This window comes from Chiloscyllium plagiosum, chromosome 19 (assembly GCF_004010195.1).
Source record: "Chiloscyllium plagiosum isolate BGI_BamShark_2017 chromosome 19, ASM401019v2, whole genome shotgun sequence".
NCBI lineage: Eukaryota > Metazoa > Chordata > Chondrichthyes > Orectolobiformes > Hemiscylliidae > Chiloscyllium > Chiloscyllium plagiosum.
The window spans coordinates 5,622,454-5,641,918 of record NC_057728.1 but is presented as its reverse complement, the minus strand read 5'-3'; the positions used below and the strand labels follow the sequence as shown (position 1 = coordinate 5,641,918).

The 19,465-nt window shown below is 41.5% G+C and overlaps 1 protein-coding gene across 10 annotated transcripts in view; it reads right to left on the bottom strand.

Moving 5' to 3' along the window:
- Positions 1-2,281: 2,281 nt before the first annotated feature.
- Positions 2,282-19,465, bottom strand: part of svopl (SVOP-like) — a 158,058-nt gene continuing 140,874 nt past the window's right edge. For all 10 annotated transcript variants that reach the window (XM_043708975.1, XM_043708979.1, XM_043708976.1 and 7 more), the window contains 5 exons: positions 13,926-14,037; positions 12,187-12,268; positions 4,543-4,632; positions 3,924-4,037; positions 2,282-2,479 (listed from right to left, as the gene is read on the bottom strand). In XM_043708975.1, the coding sequence (XP_043564910.1) occupies positions 2,450-2,479; positions 3,924-4,037; positions 4,543-4,632; positions 12,187-12,268; positions 13,926-14,037 (428 nt within the window). In that variant the 3' untranslated portion in view covers positions 2,282-2,449. The remainder of the gene's footprint in view (positions 2,480-3,923; positions 4,038-4,542; positions 4,633-12,186; positions 12,269-13,925; positions 14,038-19,465) is intronic.

Below are 19,465 nucleotides of genomic sequence, written 5' to 3'. Positions count from 1 at the left end.
TGGTGGCTTGAATGGCCTCATTCTGAACCTCGACACTTTGGCTGTCTCTACGGCTCTGTCCACAAGCATCTCCGACCTGGAAGCAGTAAGTGAGCTTGGCTCTCGTTGGAAACATTTTCAGGGTGGATTACCACAATTTTTGAGGAAGTTGAATGCAGCTGGGCTTTAAATATGGCGCCCTAAGAGTGGAAGCTTGAAGTGTCACCTGAAGAAGGGAAAGAGTTCAACTTACCTCTCTCTCCTATCCTTAACAATAGCAACTTTTGAAGAGGATTTGCTTAAATACTTGAAAAGGAAATTCAAGAAAGGAAATTGAAAAGCAAACTTTACAACTTATTTCTTTATTTTTCTATTTTTGTACCTAGGTTCCAGGAATGGTGACGTCATACACTTTTCACTGTTCTCCCATATCCCTGTACTTGAGTACACATGACAATAAAACCTAAACATATTGGAAAGAGCAGGTAGAAAGTAACTCATTAAATAATTCTTTTGAAAAGCACCACGGGTTACCTGTGGTGTGAGAGATTTTGATTGGCGTTTCATGATTTAAGCTTCATGACCGAGTGGAGATTTATAGACCAAAAGATATTTGGAACAACGGGTTTACGGCAATAGAGAAACCAGAGCCTTACCTCAATAATACTCTGTAATAAATCTAATAAATAAGTAAGTAAATAACAATTGTCTACATTGTTTGTCTGCAAATATCAAAAGTTTATTGCAACGTAATCACAAAAAAGTATCCAAATAGCCTTCAAACATGATCAAATTAGCAAAATATTCTTCAAATGAAAAGCAGATGTAGCTTTTAACTTTCAATTACTTGTTAGCAAACTGCATGATGTCTTCATTATGTAGTAAGTATATCTTGTTTGGGAGGAACTAGTAACTGTAGAACAAGGACTGGGATTTTCCTCACCTCACCTCTAGATATTTTCTAATCAATTTGCTCAGAAATCACAGAATCACAGAATCTCTACATTGTGGAAGCAGGCTATTTGGCCCAACAAGTCCATACTGATCCTCTGAATAGTATCCCACCCAGACACATTTCTCTACCCTAGTACTCATTATTTCCCCTGACTAATGCACATAACCTATACACCCCTGAAGACTATGGGCAATTTAGCATGGCCAATTCACCTAACCCGCACATCTTTGGATTGTGGGAGGAAACCGGAGCATCCTGAGGAAACCCACACAGACGCGGGGAGAATGTGCAAACTCCACACAGACTGACGCCCAAGACTGGAATCGAACCCAGGTCTCTGGCACTGTGAGGCAGCAGTGCTAATCACTGAGCCACCATGCCACCCATAATGTGTGTTATCACACACATTGATGCAGATGGGACTTGAACTCAAGCCTCCTAGCTCAGCGATAGGGATACTATCATGGCACTAATGGAATTTCCCTGCCTCTGTCCAGATCTGTTGCACTCTAATTGTTAGACGTTGATGTGACAATTAGTGAATAACTGCATTATCATTCTGTTGTGTGGCTAGCAGGAGGTAGAGGGCAAGATAATTGACCACAAAACTGGTTTTTGCCCATTAACTCCATAGTACCGACGTTAAGGGCTGATGTCTCGATAGATTTGCCCATTAGTTACATTATGGACTTTCAGCTTCTGATGTTCCTGTTAATTACCTTACTGGTTGCTGTCGGTGTTGGATGGAAAATGAAGGCGCAGATGCCTGTGAATGTGGGTTAGTATTCTTTGCAAGTGCACAACACGACAAGCTGGCCAGCGTTGGATTCATTTTGTATTGAAGACTATGATGATAATCATCATATTTTTGACAACAGATCAAGCACCAAAGGTCATTTTCATAATTCCAACAAAGTCCAGGAGTGGGGAGATAGTTTGATGAATCAACTTGCTTCGGGATAAGAGACATTCACATTTCCAGGGCAAGATACTGTCAAGACCTGAGAGCTGCTTCAGATCAGAGCACAACAGGTTTCTCACAGGGAGAGATGGTCTTTGTTTTTAAAGTGGTGTTCAATGCTTCAAAAGATGTTCATCTTTAGTCAGTGACCAGTGCAGGAAAGTACTGGTGCACTTGAGGTGGCAACAAAAATAAATTGGCAATTTTTCTTCATCATATTATTTCATATCACATTTTGGGCCACAGAGTTTATTCCTAAGTGCAGACAGTAGAACAAGATCCTCTCAAAGTTCAGCCTTTCTAAACCTCCTTCCTCAGTCAAAGGCCATGTGTGGTGGATGTTTGATGGATGCGAGACAATGAGATACTCTTACAGAAAAAAATAATGCATGAGGAAAGCAAGATATGGTCCTCAGTGGAAAGGAAATAATATCACCCAACGCAGAGAGATCAACAAACACCTCGATGACTCATTAGTGATGGTACTGCAAAGGTTTAGAGGATAGAAATTCGGATCCCTCTGCTTGGTCAAATATTAATTCCATGACTGAATTTTAAATACTGGATGTGGATGGATTGATCTCCTGTAAAATAAATCAAACCGGTTATTAATGAAGACAATGAATTAATGGAACGGGATACAAGGTTGTGAACCATACCCCATAATAATTATATAACACACTGGAAGAACTCTTATAAGGTGAGATGTTTCAATGTTTTAGTACAAATTTGTCCCAACACATGAACCTTGGAGGTTTTGATTTGGCTCTGTCCCGGCTCAGCTCATCACCTGCTGAAATCCAGATCCATGCCTGTGTTACCTTTAGCTTACATCAAAACCTTTCAGTTTCCACCTTCGTAAACTTAAACTCAGCCAAAACCATACTCCATATATCCTAACTTACACCAAATTCCACTCACAGTGGTGCTCAGTGACCTGCAACAGCCAGTATTTCTGCAACATCTTGATTTAAACATTTCTCATCTCAGGTTGCGCATTCCTTTACTTTTGATGCCGCTACCTCCACCACATTTCTGTAACTTCCTCCAGCCCTATAACCCTTCAAGATCTCTGCTCTCCTACAATCCCTGACCTTCACTACTCCACCCTTGGCAGCCATGCCATCAGCTGCCAAAGCTCTTCCTCCCTAAACCTCTTCCTCCCCAAACCTCTTTTCATCTTAAAGATGCATCTTTGACTAAGGTTTAGCCGCTTGCCCTAAAACCAATGTCGACTTTTTGTTAATACACTGCAGTGCCTTGGGATTGGTCAAGGCTGAAACCACTGTATAAATGGCAACCCTTGTTATTGTTGAAGATGTAATTTTTAACACCCAGCACCTCATCGCATCCTAATTGACTTTCGAGTCTGCTCAGCCTTTTGAGAAAGTTATAACCTTCTCACTCAGGCCTCCATTAAAATTGCAGTCAATCCCAAAGACATTTCGAGTGTGCACTTACCTCTCAACCCAAGTCCCAATTTAGGATTTGGGCACAACAAACTAGATTGACAGTCCATTGCAATACCGTGGGAGTGCTGCTGTGTGAGAGACGCATCCTTCAGATCAAATGTTAAAACAAAGCTGCATTTGTTTTTTTTAAGGTGTATTATAGCCGACCTCAGGACACTGGTTCAGAAAAGTAGTGCACATCAATTACTACTTCTCAGTTGTTTTGTACATTTGAAGTACAGCCCCTCTATTACATTAACTTGCACACAGCAGGTGCTCAAACGGAGCTAGAGATAAAAATCAAACAAGAATTGGATTTGATGTTTTTTGAGGAAGCATGTTGGTCAGGGTCTTTCTGCTTCTCTTCAAATAGTCCATTTGCGTTGACCAGAGAAGGTAGGCGAGTCTCACTTTGACACACAATCTCTCAGCAGTGCAACACCAAATCATAGATCCTATGATTTTCTAACTCAAAGAGTCAGGGCAGAAGGTGTAGCCCTTTGAAACACACAGATAATAAGAGGATTTGTCAATCAGGAGCCTCAAGGCTATTTCCGAAGTGTGATTCCTTCCTCACCTGCATTGCACGTCCCTGAGTCTCAATGGGAAGAGTAAAGGCCAAAATAGAACAAATGATGCACACAGCACTAAAGAGGCATAGAGCTGTTATAGGCCATGTGCCCAGCAGGACCTAGGTGGAGTGAACAGAAAGAATTAGCAGATTGCGTGTTCAAGTTACAATACGGCTAATTGTTCTCATCAAAAAGTCATGAAAGTTGATGACTTTTGAACTGGATGGCTGTTGAAGACAGATTGAAATGGCTAATTCAGGACAATTACCCGGTATCTTCAAATACTTGCCAACACCAATTGTCTTTCAAAGGGAAGCAGTAAAGTGAGTTTTACATGAACATTTTCTTTAAGCTGTTCAAAATCACCTTGGTGCAGTTCTATCAAAGGAGGGGTGTTAGACTGCACTGAGCGACACCCTTTTTCCGAGCTGGGAGTTAGTTTAAACAATTAGAAATAATAATAAAGCAGCTGACACTTTGGTAAATATGAAGTAGAATTCGAAGTGATTCCAACTGAAAACATGAGTGATTCTTTTGCTGAAATAAACTTCAGAAATCATTATGCTCTCACATCTGCTCCTCAAATGTAGGCCACCCCAGGAGACAGAAAAGTGCTCCACTCACCTGCGCTACAAATGGTGCGATCATTGCCCCAATACGAGCCATTGAGCTACAAGAACCTAACCCTAAGGAACGAATAGTTGTGGGATATACCTGGAAAACAACAAATAACAATCCATGCAGTTTTAAACAAAAAAAAGCTAAAAGAGATGCAATTTTCAAAAGCATTCCTAACCAAAACAAAATACTCTCAACCATAAAACTCAAAATGAAAATCCTCCTCAGAGGTCAGTCAGTTACAAAAACAAATATTTAACCCACTTATAACTTCAAAGATGAATAATTGTTTCATAATTCCATCATTTCATAGTTTTAAATTATTGTAATACTGGAAAATCTGCATCCCTCCCTCCACTGAGGTAAGTGGCTTGGAGTCTATTGATACTCAGTCAAGCATTCACAGTAGCTCCTGCTATCTATGTAGATCTTGGGACATGTCATCAATAGTGTCCATTGCAACTGAAGTGTCAGATGGTCTTTTTGTAAAGCTGCATTTGTTGTTTCCTTTCCATTTCAAAGTAGATTTCCTGTCAAGCAATAAAGTGTAGCAGGTGCCTACATCTTTTTCAAAGGCAAGGCCATTTTCTTCAAAGATAAAGTTTGCTGGACATTTAAAACCCAGTCCAAAGCACGACAGGAGTAAAGTTTTGTGTGCATTATGGTACTTGGATAAAGCACTCCAATGCATGCCAACACTTACACAATGCTCATCAATGTAATAATCAAACTACCTTTGCAGCACAGAGCCCTATAATCCATCATTGTGATGAAAACATACTAATTCAAGAACCAGCATCTAACTCTTGAAACTAAAAGTACAACTTTTATCGATTTCAAAACCTGTCGATTAAAGAATTCTAGGAGTGGGTGATAGTTTATTTCTGGAGAATGGGTTTGGGGATTTAGACATGATTCTTTTTTCTGTTGCTGTGAACCAGATTACCTTCAAAATAAACCATGGACCTGTCACCACCAAAACAGCATATGGCCTGAAATGCCCATAGGTGGGATTGCTGAGTGCAGGCTCAGGACCTACACCCTTACCCTAGAGCCAATAAAAGACAACAAGATGGAAACGGAGGAGGGAATCCTGGAACTCGGTCCTGCCAATAATTTTAATCCCTCCCAATCTGATCCAACGTGGACAGAAGCATAAAAATCCAGGCCTTAATGTCCACTCAGCAGGGAGTCCCGAGTTATGGTGAACCTGACAACAAAACCAAAGAAGTGGAGTCAACTGGCCCAAGTAACCCAACCTAGTAATCTTAATCAGGACTCCTTGTTAGCCAGGAGTATCAGTAGTGCTCCCCCAAGTGCCCATCAAGTGTCCTTCAGCCTCCCAACTCTCGGCTCTCCTCTTAATTATGGTTTCTTTGGTGACTGATCACCTCCAGACCCCAACATCTACTGCTGCTACTGGTGACTTCTGTACTATAAAAGATTACATCAGTAAGCTTCACACAGGCAAGGAGAGATCCTACCCAGGGTGAGACACATCCCGAGTGAGTATATACTTGGAACAGCATGTGGATTCAGTTTACAGGGGAAAAGGCACTTTTTTTCTTGCTTTTGTATCTCATAGTTTGTAAGTATTGTTTTACAGGATAAATTGAAGCTTAGGTCTAGCACAAATTAGGTGAAACTATAGGAAGACCATATATTTAGCAATTGTTAATAGCTGTTAATTTGACTATCTATGATAGGTTTCTTTCGATTGAAGGTAAATCGGAAAAATGCTTACAAATTTCAAACTAAAAGACTGGTCAGAAATGTTTAAAAAACAAATTAAGAAATAGATAAATGAAATAGAGCTGCAAGGCCAGGAGATGTGTTGTAACTGCATGATATGGGAGCTGGTGAACCCCATTCTGGTTCATAATGACCACATTTGTAGCAAGTATTAGTTTCTTGAGGAACTCCAGCTCAGAGTTGATGAGCTGGAGTCTGAACTTCAAACACTGTGACACATCAGGGAGGGGGAGAGTTACCTGGGTACTGTGTTCAGGAGGAAAAAGAGCAAACTGACCATAGCCCCATTGGACAGGGAGCCATTCAAGGGTGATGGGGGGAGAAATGTAGTTGGAATTGGGAGAATGTAGTCAGGGGAATGGAGACCGTTCTCTGTGGCCACGATCAAGAGCTTTGAAGGCTGTGTTAACTGTCTGGTACCTGGGTTCACGATATCTCATCCAGGCTGTAGAGGAACTTAGAGTGGGAGGGGAAAGATCTGGCTGTCATGGTCCATGTAGGTACCAAAAACATAGGTAGAAAGAGGACCTGCTGAGGGAACACGAACAGCTAGGGGTTAAAATAAAAGGTAGAACTAAAGATCTCTGGATTACTACCTTAAAAATGAACCAATTGGTTCAGGATCAATGAGACTAAAGAGTTAAACACATGGCTCAAAGCTTGGTGGGAGAAAGAGGTTTGAATTCATGGGACATTAGCACCAGCACTGGGGACAGAGAGAGCTATTCCATTGTGATGGGCTCCACCTGAATCATGCTGAGACCAGAGTCCTGGCGAATTGCATAACTACGGCTGGAGGTAGGGCTTTCAACTAAATAGTGGTGGGAGTGGGGGGGTAGTTCATTTGCATGGAAAATGTTAAAATCCAAGGAGAAGGTAAGAATGCAGGTTAGTGACGCGGTTGATTGTTATCAGAAGGAAACAAAGAAAGGATAGCACAGGATGTGTTACTTCATATTATACAAAGGGAATCATAAAAGTGGAGGGAAATTCAATATTAGAAAAAACTTAAAGGCTTTGTATTTTAAGGCAGAAAGCATTTGGAAAAAGATCAATGAACTCATGGCGCAAATCAAAGAAAATTATTAAGATCTCACAGCCACTACGGGAACATGGTTACAAGGAGATCAAAACTGGGAATTTAACATTCAGGGATATTTGGTCTTTTGGACAGACAGGAGGGTTGGAAAGTGTGGTGATGCAGCACTATTAATAAGATGAAAGAAAGGCAGTTGCGAGAAATAATCTAAGCTTGGATGGTGTAGAGTCCATTGGAGTGGAGGCAAAAAAAACAGCAAGGGACAAAGGACATTTGCTGGAGAAGTGCACAGACCCCCAAACAGGAACCACTTTACTGGAAAAGCTATACATCAACAAATAATAAGACCATGTAAAAAAAAGAGCAATAATCATGGGTGACTTTCATCTTCATGTTGACCAGGGTAATCAAATTGGAAAGGCTAGCTATGACAACAAATTCGTAGATTACATTAGGGATAGTTTCCGAGAGCAATATGCCATGGAGCCAAGCAAGGAGCAGGCTATTCTGGATCTGGTAATGAGGCAGATTTAATGAAGGGACCTCAAAGTAAAAAATCCCCGAGGAAGAAGTGATCATAATATTAAAGAATTTAATAACGAGTTCGAGAAACTTGGGTTGGAAACAACTGGTGTTTAACTTAAATAAACTTAGAATGAAATGAGGATAGAGTTAGGTCGAGTGAACTGGGCAGATAGATGAGCAGGAATGAGATTAAGCAAGCAGTGGCTTACATTTAAGGAGATAACTCATGACTCTCAGCAAAACTATATCCCAGAAAGGAGCAAGATTCTAAGAGAGGGATAAACCAACCATGGCTCAGCAAGGAAGTCAGGGAGAGTATTAAATTGAAAGAAAAAGTTTATTAGGAGGAAAAAGTCGGTGATAGCCCTGAAGACTGGGATAAATTCAGAATCCAGTAAAGGAGAACTAAAACAATAATTAAGACTGGGAAAAGTAAACTACAAGGGCAATCTAGGAGAAAGTGAGGACTACAGATGCTGCAGATCAGAGTTGAGAGTGTGGTGCTGGAAAAGTACTTCAACTCCCCTTCTCACTCCACCAAGGACATGCAGGTCCTAGGCTTCCTCCATCACCAAACCCTAACCACCCGACGCCTGGAGGAAGGGTGCCTCATATTCCATCTTGGGACCCTGCAACCATGTGGGATCAATGTGGATTCACCAGTTTCCTAATTTTTCCTCCTTCCACCTTATCCCAGTCCCAAGCCTCCAACTGAGCGCCGCACTCTTGACCTGTCCATCTTCCTTTCCACCTATCCACTCCACCCTCCTCTCCAACCTATCACCTTCTCCCCCACCCCAGTTTCATTTACCTGTTGCATTCCCAGCTACTGTTCCCCTGCCCCACCTTCTCCCATTTATCTCTCAGCCCCCCCCCTGGCCCACAAGCCTCATTCCTGATGAAGGGCTTATGCCTGAAACGTTGACTCTCCTGCTCCTCAGATGCTGCCTGACCTGCTGTGCTTTGCCAGCACCACACTCTCAACTACAAGGGCAATCTAGTGTGGAATATAAAAACTGACAACAAGAGCTTCTTTAAATACATATTAAGGAAGATAGAGCTCAAAATGGACATAGGCTCCTTAGAAAATGAGATGGTTATTGGGAACAAAGAAATGCCAGAGGAGTTAAACAGATATCTTACTTCAGTCTTAACAGTAGAAGATACTTCGAACATACCTTTAACACTAACGAACATGACGGAGAGATTAAGTATCATCACTATCACTAAAAGAAGCAGTATTAGACAAACAAATAGGGGCTAATCATAAATAAGTCCTCTCGCCCTAATGGCTTGCATCTTAGGATCCTAAAAGAGGTACCTACGAGATATTGGATGCATTGGGTGTTATTTTCCAAAAATAGTTGGATTTTGAATGAGTACCACTTCAGGGCTCAACTGCTCAGTACCTGCACCCACTTTCCCTTAAGAGTCAAGACCACCACACTGATATCTTATTCTATGCCTAACAATGGACATAGCCAATTTAGATGACTTGCCAGGTTAAATACCTCTGCTGGTACTTTTGTGGTATGGTGGTAATGACGCTACCTGTGGACCAGGAGGCCTGGGTTCAAGACCCACCTGGTCCAGAGGTGTGTAATAACATCTTTGAATGGGTTGATTGGAAAATACCTACAAAGTTTCCTCCCACAGTTCAAAGATGTGCAAGTTAGGTGAATTGGCAATGCTGAATTGCCCATAGTGCCTGAGGATGTCCGGGTTAGGTGACTTAGCCACAGGAAATGCAGAGTTACAGAGATAGGGTAGGTAGCTGGGTCTGGGTGGGTTACTCTTCAGAGGGTCAGTGTGAACCTGTTGGGCCGAAGGGCCTGTTTCCACTCAGTAGGGATTCTATGATGATGATTCTATGAAAGTAACTGTGCATTCTCAAATTTCTGCCAGGTCCCATTATTTGCTGGTGTGTATAAGGGAGGGCTTTCGTTTTGGGAGTTGATTGGTGATTGTTCTCTTGCAAATTACAGGAGGAACATACTGCAGATGCTGAAAGTCTGAAATGAAACAGAACTTGTTGGAAATACTCAGAAGGTGTGGAGAATCAGTGGAGAAAAAAAAACATTGCAGACTGTTGATCTGTCATCAAGTACTGCTGTTTCTGTCTTACCAGATACTCTGAGTTTATTTCAGATTTTAGTCAGCCTTTCATCAGTATTGAATAGTCATTTTCAACTTGGCTTTAAAACAAAGAGTTGGTTGTAATTTAATTGGTATGAAAACAAAACAGTCATCTTATAGAGTCATATGGTTTCCTCTAGTTTCCTACAAAACTACACCTATATTAAATTCTCAACCAGGAACAAGGTGAAATGGTACTCATGCCAATCTCAAGAACCCTGTTAGACCCAGAGCAAAAGGGAGAGACTTAAAGAAGAACTTAATTAAGTTTAACACACAAACAGTTTATTAGGTTTTGCCCAGGGGTTGGGTTCAGATCATTAATCCAAAAGCTCTCTTACAGCTACCAGACTCCTGGTATTTAAATGAAGGTCAAATGCACTTAAAATATACACAAGGAGAACTATTTCCTGCCATTTAACTGGGTAGAACAACTAAAGATGGCAGGTAACTCTCACATTGCACGGACCATGATCAGGCCCAGTCATCTTGTCTTCAGTTAAACATTGCAACATTGGCCTGAGGACACGTTTGACCACTCCATTTCTCCAGCAGGATTAAGAGTTCAGGTTGTAAACCAGGGAAACTGTAAAATTTGTCTGACCTGTATTCCCTTCAATTGGCCCGTGCTACTGAGAATTCACAGTGAATTTGCTTTGACTCAGAACTACACAAAAACTAAATCATTAATCTGGTTTTAAAGAGCCAAGAATCATTTTACAAGCCAACCAAAATATTATGGGGACGTGCAACGAAATACCTCACACACAAACAATGACAGAACCATCAAGGGTACGTTCAGCAAGATTCTCCCTCTGGTTCTGTAGCTTCACTGGGCACTGGCCTCTGAATTGAGCTGACATGGCCAATCACAGATTCTCTAACCAGCCCTTTGTAGCAGCAGTACACCAGTAACAAACTCGCAAAGACCAAATTAAAACCTCAAACATGAAGTGACAATCTTCAGAGTTCAGTTCCCCCACCTCATCTTCCCCATTCAACATAGGATTTTATTTCCCTTGCTGAACTCCAGATACCAAGGTAAATTAGGAAGTACAGGTAAGATTAAGGTGACAATAGGAGTATATAGTAAAGTTTTGATAAGGGAACATATTTCAGCAACCATTTCAGGATTGTGGAACATGGAAAGACATAGATGTTCCAAACTGAGGGGAAATCATTTGGTTTCTTCTTCTCAAATGAGCAAAAAGGACTGATCACATTTACCCTCTTTGTTCATATATCCTTCACCCATGTTCATCTACTTTCCAATCTGCGCTTTCATCTCAATATCAAACCCTAGAAAATAAATTCCACTGCCTCAAAGCTCCTCATGTAAAGATATCTCTCCTGCTCTCTGCTGTAAATCTGATATTCCATATAGTTAGCAAGGGACCCTCATTCTATTCAGCTGCTGGAAATATTCTGTATCTATTGGCCCTGTCACACCTTTTCATAGTGTTAAACAGTTCAACCTTATCATCCCATAATCTGGTTTGGTAAAATGTCCAACCTTTCAGGTGTTTCTTTGTAATTTTCAGGAAGGGCAGTAACCTAATGAATATGTAGCAAACGCATCATGTCTGCCCAGACTCTTGAAGAGAGCTATCTAATTAATCCCACTTGCCCATTCTTTTGCCAAAGCCCTGCAGTTATTTTCCTTTTGGGTCTATGGCAAGGAATATGTTTGCTCCCTACAGGGAATTAAAATTCAAACACATTTTAGGATGTAGAAGATGTTTTTTATCCTGAAGACCATTTTTAATGCTAGCCTACCAATGAACAAACATTTTGAATTCAGTTTGGGAAACTGCGGTAGCCAGATTTGAACATTCACCCTCCGGCTTGTTAATCAGGTGCTGAAATCTCCAGGTTCCCAATATCCAGTGATAGGCCTTAGATCAGATTTGGGATTATCACAATCTCTCCTCACACTTACTTCCACTAAAGTTACTCCAAGGTTGTTTCAGCATTAGGGCTAACATGGAACACTACAGAACTCAGCAGACTGCAGATTTAATTGAGCTGCAATTATCAAGGCTATTCTAATAGTGAATACAATGAAAAGGCTCCTTGGAACAGAGAAGCATTTTCCCAAAACAATTTCTTACATTTCAGAAGAGATAACAGTGTTGCCTTCCATGGCAGGGTCCAGTCCCCACTGTACTTGCAATGGGTGTTCCCTGCATCCTACCTACCTCTGCAGTGTAGATATAGATGATGGTGAAATTTGCAGACACAAGGGCTCGGAGAATAAAAAGTAAAGTGGTCAACATAGACCTAGGAAAGAAAGAAATGTTTACATTTAAATGTCATCTTTCAACTTCTCAAAAGTGATTTTTTTTAAAGCAATGAAGTTATGTAATGTGCTAATTTACACACCAGCCATGCCCCACAACCAGCAATGTGGTAATGACCAGATCATTCATTTCAGATCATGCTGGTTGGGAAACTGAAACCTCAGGACAGATACCAGAGGCAACTTTCTTGTTCACCTGGAAACAATGTCATGGAATCTTTCATGTCCAGCTGAGAGGTCCTTATCTTAACCTTCCATTTGAAATAGGGCACCTCTCAATCCTCCAATATTGCACTATTCTGCAACTCAGAAGAGTACAAACACAAAGCCAAATGCATAATTTGCTGGTTTGAAGTGGATGTAATCTGATTTATGAAGAGTACTTTGGATATTTCAGAAGATCTAATCTAACCCTTGCTGCATGGCACATGCTTAAGTATCAGAATTGGCAACTTCTCGAAAAGATGATATCTGCAAAAATGCAACATTGTAGTGTCACCCTAGATGATGCACAAAGCACTTGAGCGTGCCTTGTACTCACTCAGTTGATGATAGTGCTCACCACTGAACCATGGTTGACAATGACAAGCCAGGTAATGATTCACATCAACTAACAGCACATAAAATACCTGCAGCTGCAGAAGGATTAACGCCTTCACCTGATGACATTTGCAAAGAGAAATTCTGAACTGGGAAGGCAAAGCTGATAAAAATCACAAATTACAGGTACACAATTCGCATGGGGAGTGAAGCATGTGCCAAAAGAGTTAAGACTGCAGTTTTCCTTTTTCAGCCCAGAATACTATCCAGTTTCTTTGTGGCAAACACCACAAAAATGCTGCTAAATTGGCATCACTTCAGTAAAAACCATCTCGGGTTGCAGACTGGCATGTACACTGTTTCTGAGTGTGCACTCCCAGATGATACTGGGTCAATGACATGCTTCCTGCCTTTCTCAAAGATCACTGGCATCCTATTAAGTGGTTCACAAGTTGGATCTCAAGTTAATAACGGGAAGGCTGTCAAACCAAAAATAACGTCACAAACACAGTTTGCAGCCTGCCGTGTACTTTTGTAAAATTTGCCACAATAGCAATTAAATAAAACAGTGAGTTACAAATTAACAATTCAGCCTTCAAAGAGATTTCAGTCTCCTAAAGATTAGGTTTTTAGAATACTCAGTACCAAGAACAACAAAGGGACAGACATGGTGATGAAAAGGATTCATGATGATTAGGGGTAGAGAAGGGATACACAGAAAGAAGGGGTTATGTGCAAATGATAGCTGAGTGAAAGTAAGGAATATGCATATAATAGTTGGAGAGGTTGAAGGGCAGCTATGGTGAAGCTAGAGCACAAGAGTAAATGGACCGGTGAAGGACTCGATGCAGGATAAGAGGGGCCGAAATGATAGGAATAGATGGATAACGGAGAACATGGATATGGAAAATCAGGCAAAGTGAAACAGATCTAATTAGGTGAAGGGATGAAGGAGGTCTACCTAGAAGATCCATGACACATGAAGCCATTTTGCAGCACCTTCTTTGACTGTAGAACTCAATGGATATAGTGAAAAAACTCTTTCCTGTAATAGCCAAGAGATGATGGCTGAAAACCTGTAGCCAATAGCCATCTTACCTGCTGCTGCAGATGTTAAGGAGGAGGAAAAAAATCCCAGAGGCCGCCATAGTGAGTGCCAAACTGCGACGTCTTCCCAAAGACTCAATGATAAAAGGGCTAAATGGAATAACTGAAAGATAAGAGATTAGACAATAAGATAAGGACAGGACGGTGGGTGGCGCGGTCGCTCAGTGGTTAGCTCTGCTGCCTCACAGCGCCAGAGACTCAGGTTCCAGCTTTGGGCAACCGTCTGTGTGAAGTTTGCACGTTCTCCCCGTGTCTGTGTGGGTTTCCTCCGCGTGCCCCGGTTTCCTCCCACAGTCCAAAGATGTGCAGGTTAGGTGAATTGGCTGTGTTAAATTGCCCATAGTGTTCTGGGATGTATAGGTTAGATGTATTAGTCAGGGGTAAATATAGGGTAAGGGGGTTGGGTCTGGGTTGGTTACTCTTCAGAGGGTTGGTGTGGACTTGTTGGGCCGAAGGGTCTTTTTCCACACTGTAGGGATTCTAAATTCTAAAAGAGGAATAATTCAACTCAAACTGCATGTGGGATTTGTTTTCTATTTTAATTCTGTAAAAGGAAATGGACGTCATTAGCAAGGTCAACATTTGGTGTCCATCCTTAATTGCCGCTAAAACTAAATGGCTGGCATCATTGAGGTCAGCCACATTGCTGTGATTCTGGACTCACACATAGGCCAGATCAGGTGACAATGGCAGATATTCCGAAAAGGTGTTAGTGTACCAGATACATTTGCACAACAATCATCTCACCATTACCATTAGACTAGTTTCCTTAACTTAATTTAAATGTCACCATCAGCTATAGCGGGATTCAAACTACAAGAGTATGAGCTTAAATCTCCAGATTACCAGGAAGAGAAATCAGAGTTAATGCTTCAGGTCCAGTGACCCTTCCTTAGAATTCATTTAACTCTGACTTCTCTCCAAAAATGCTGCCAGACCTACTGAGCTTTACCAGCGATTTTGGTTTTTGTTTCTGATTTCCAGCATCTGCCATTCTTTTGGTTTTTCTCGAGATTACTAGTTTGGGGAGTCTCATTATCCAATACTTCCTCCTTGTGATATTTATAAGCAAATAAATGGAACTCTCGATTAAAAACAACTAAAATTTGATGTTGGCTTTACGTTGTTTAATTGAGGAATTAATTGAATGCAAATTATTGTCTCTGTGAGACAGGCCTCCAGTTTCTCACCCATGTTGCCAGTCATCACGTGGACAGTATTGGTGTGAGACTATTCAAGGCTGAAGACATTATCTGTTTCAGCTGAAACCAATCACTTACTGACAAATACCTTGAACAAAAACTTTTTTTGTAAAAAAAAAGAGCAATTTTCACTGTTATGGGCACTATTGAATAAAGCCAAATTTTTTTGTCTGGTGTTGCGTTGATCCATTGATTACGATAAGCTGAGCATCACAAAATCCCTATAGTGTGGAACCAGGCCATTCAGCTCATTGACCCTCTGAAGAAAATCCCACCCAGACTTACGCACCTCATCCTCTCCCATAACCCTCCTTTTCCCATGCACTTTGGGCAATTTAGCAAAGCCAATCTGCCTAACCTGCATGTCTTTGGACTATGGGAGGAAACCAGAGCACACAGAGGAGAATGTGCAAACTCCACACAGACAGTCACCCTAGGCTGGAATTGAACCTGGGTCCCTGGCACTGAGATGCTGCAGTGCTAGCCACTGAATCACCATACTGCTATCAGTCTAAAACCCCTTGGGAGATTAACCTGGCAAAGGGATTTTTCTGAGAGCTATTTATGGTGCATTTGGCACCTTAGAAAAGTAAGTATATATGCCAATTTTGAGGCCTCAGGACATCAGAAGATAACTTGATAACAATGGATTATTCTCAAAGTGTAGTCACTGTTGTAATGCAGGGAGACCTGGCAGCCAATGTGAGTACAAATGGTAATTCAGTATCATTTGTGTTAAGTGTTGGTTGAGGGGCGAATGTGACCTTTAACCAGGACACAAGGCAAATTCTCTTTTTTGTAAGTGTGTCCCCGGAACCTTTTACATTCACCTTACTTTATGATGTTTCATTCAGGAGACAGCATTCTGATGGTGCAGTACTCCTTCAATACTGGGGCCTGAATGTGATCTCGATCTTCTGCTCAAGTTCCTCAAGCGTAACTTGAGACCACAGCCTTCAGCCTCAGAGGCGTGGGTGCTATCACAGTGCCAAGGCTGACATCTTAACGCACTGATGAAAGATTGCAGCCATTTCCCAACAACATATAATTCCTGCTCACAACTCCTCCGATTAAGGTCATGTTCCTGTTCCAGATTTTCTCCAAGGGAAGCTGTGTCAGTCCTCACAACCACATCCAGGAGTGTGGCACCATGAAATGAGATGGAATAGGTCTTTGTTTCTGAGAATCTCAATACAGCCTGGAATTCCCAGCAAATTTAAAACCACCAGAAAATTCCAACTGATCTTTGATCAATGGCCATCTAATTAACTCAAGTCACTATCTGCGACTTGGTCTGACTGGTGAGGTAAATTAATGTTTATGCAACTTAGTGAGTCTCTGCCATAGGAAGGATGCTGCGAAACTCGAAAGATTTCAAAATAGATCTAAAAGGATGTTGCCAGGGTTGGAAGGTTTGAGCTATAGGGAGAGGTTGAATAGGCTGGGGAGAAAGTGAGGTCTGCAGATGCTGGAGATCAGAGCTGAAAATGTGTTGCTGGAAAAGCGCAGCAGGTCAGGCAGCATCCAGGGAACAGGAGAATCTTAGGCAGCATCCAGGGAACAGGAGAATCTCAGGCAGCATCCAGGGAACAGGAGAATAGGCTGGGGCTGTTCTTCCCGGAGCATCGGAGGCAGAGGGGTGACCTAACAGAAGTTTATACAATCATGAAGGGCATGGATAAGGTAGATAGGCAAGGTCTTTTCCCTGGGGTGGGGGAGGCTAAAGCTAGAGGGCATTGGTTTAAGGTGAGAGGGGAAAGATTTAAAATGGACCTAAAGGGCAATTTTTCATGCAGAGGGTGGTGCATGTATGGAATGAGCTGCTAGAGGACGTGGTGGAGGTTGTTACAGTTACAACATTTAAAAGGCATCTGGATGGGTATATGAATAGGAAGAGTTTAGAGGGATATGGGTCAAATGCTGGCAAATTGGACTAGATTTGTCTAGTATATCTGGTCAGTATGGATGAGTTGGACTGAAGGGACTGTTTCTGTGCTGTCCATCGCTAAGACTCTATGAGTTGTTGCGCAGAGGTCATCAGCAAAAGAACATGACCAATAAAACACAGAAGGCTATGAGGCATATTGGAAAGCACAGTGATTGCAGCGTCCATAATGGCAATGCCAGCTTTACAATTGGGTGGCACTGGTTGGATGAAAATTTACCTCCATAGTTGTTTAGAAAGGGAAAGCAGTGGAAATATTTTAAACTATTTAGATGGAGAAAAGAGACGCACTGGATATTTCACTCAAGGAGCCAGCATAGGGAAAAAGAGGGTGAATGGTGTCTCTCCTGTGCTCCCATATCAATTTTAACATTGGATTATGAATGCGTGCATGCTCATATTGTATGAATTCAGTGCACTGCAGTAACCGTAAGGCTGTATGTTGAAAGGGGTGAATAAGACAAAGGCTCTGTGAGGTGAGAACAAACTTGTAGTTAGGCCAATACTGTATCACAGGAATATGGCTTCTCAATCTTACCATGGTAATAACAGGGTGCGAGGAACAGCCGAGACTGTTAATGCCAACTGATGTGTCAGAAGAAAATCATTTTGGTTATTGTAACAGTAACTTCTTTATTAATTTTACACCGACAGCCACTGAAACACAAGCACCTGCAACCGGAATCTGACTCTCACTGTGTAATCAGTGTACAGTCTCGATTTGCTCAATGTTAGAGATGGTCATGAGGAACACTCTAAACTTTCTTTTAATAAAGTGCCTATGATTCTGAGCAGGAGATAAACTAAAAATATGACAACATATTTGAATGCATTTGATCAGAAAATCTCACTGAGAAACAAAGAAGGAACACACATTTACAAGGTTTCTTCACAAATCTTAGATGCCTATTTACAGCTAATATAAGATCTGCACTGCTATTACAATCACTACATAACCTAAGTCACTCATTATGTACGCAACCTTTTCTCAAACACAATCCTCAATTAAGTACGTCACTGTAATAATTCCATTCTTGTTCAATGGACTTGGTTGAATTCCAGTCATGTAACTTCCATAAACCAGTTCTTACAAATATTTTATGGTAAAAAAATTAAGATGCATATCTAGAAGGGCAAATGCATCATTTATAATTAGTTAATAGCATGGAAATTTTACTGGAAAACAGCTTTTGCTCCAATTTAAGCAATCTGTTTGGTCCAATTCCAACCTTGTTCTCACCAGATACCAAACCGAGAGAGACACAAGTCAATAGACAATAGACAATAGGTGCAGGAGTAGGCCATTCTGCCCTTCGAGCATGCACCACCATTCAATATGATCATGGCTGATCATCCTTAATCAGTATCCTGTTCCTGCCTTATCTCAATAACCCTTGATTCCACTATCCTTGAGAGCTCTATCCAACTCTTTCTTAAATGAATCCAGAGACTGGGCCTCCACTGCCCTCTGGGGAAGAGCATTCCACACAGCCACCACTCTCTGGGTGAAGAAGTTTCTCCTCATCCCTGTCCTAAGTGGTCTACCCTGTATTTTTAAGCTAGTCCTCTGGTTCAGCACTCACCCATCAGCGGAAACATGATTCCTGCCTCCAGAGTGTCCAATCCTTTAATAATCTTATATGTCTCAATCAGATCCCCTCTCAGTCTTCTAAACTCAAGGGTATTCAAGCTCAATCGCTCCAGTCTTTCAGTGTAAGGTAATCCCGCCATTCCAGGAATTGACCTCGTGAACCTACGCTGCACTCTCTCAATAGCCAGAATGTCTTTCCTCAAATGTGGAGACCAGAACTGCACACAATACTCCAGGTGTGGTCTCACAGTGCCCTGTACAGCTGCAGAAGAACATCTTTGCTTCTATACTCAATCCCTCTTGTTATGAACTGAAAATATGTTGCTGGAAAAGCGCGGCAGGTCGGGCAGCATCCAAGGAACAGGAGAATCGACGTTTCGGGCATAAGCCCTTTTTCATTCCTGAAATGGAGCCGTTTATCACTACTCTTTGTTTCCTGTCAGCCAACCAACTTTCAATCCAAGTTAGTACTTTGCCCCCAATACCATGTGCCCTAATTTTGCTCACTAACCTCCTATGTGGGACTTTATCAAAAAAGTCCAGGTGCTTTACATCTACTGGATCTCCCTCATCCATCTTCAGAGTTACATCCTCAAAAAATTCCAGATTAGTCAAGTATGATTTCCCCTTCATAAATCCATGCTGACTCTGACCTATCCTGTTACTACTATCCAGATGTGTCGTAATTTCATCCTTTATAATAGACTCCAGCATCTTTCCCACCACTGAGGTCAGACTAACTAGTCTATAATTTCCTGCTTTCTCTCTCCCACCTTTCTTAAAAAGTGGTACA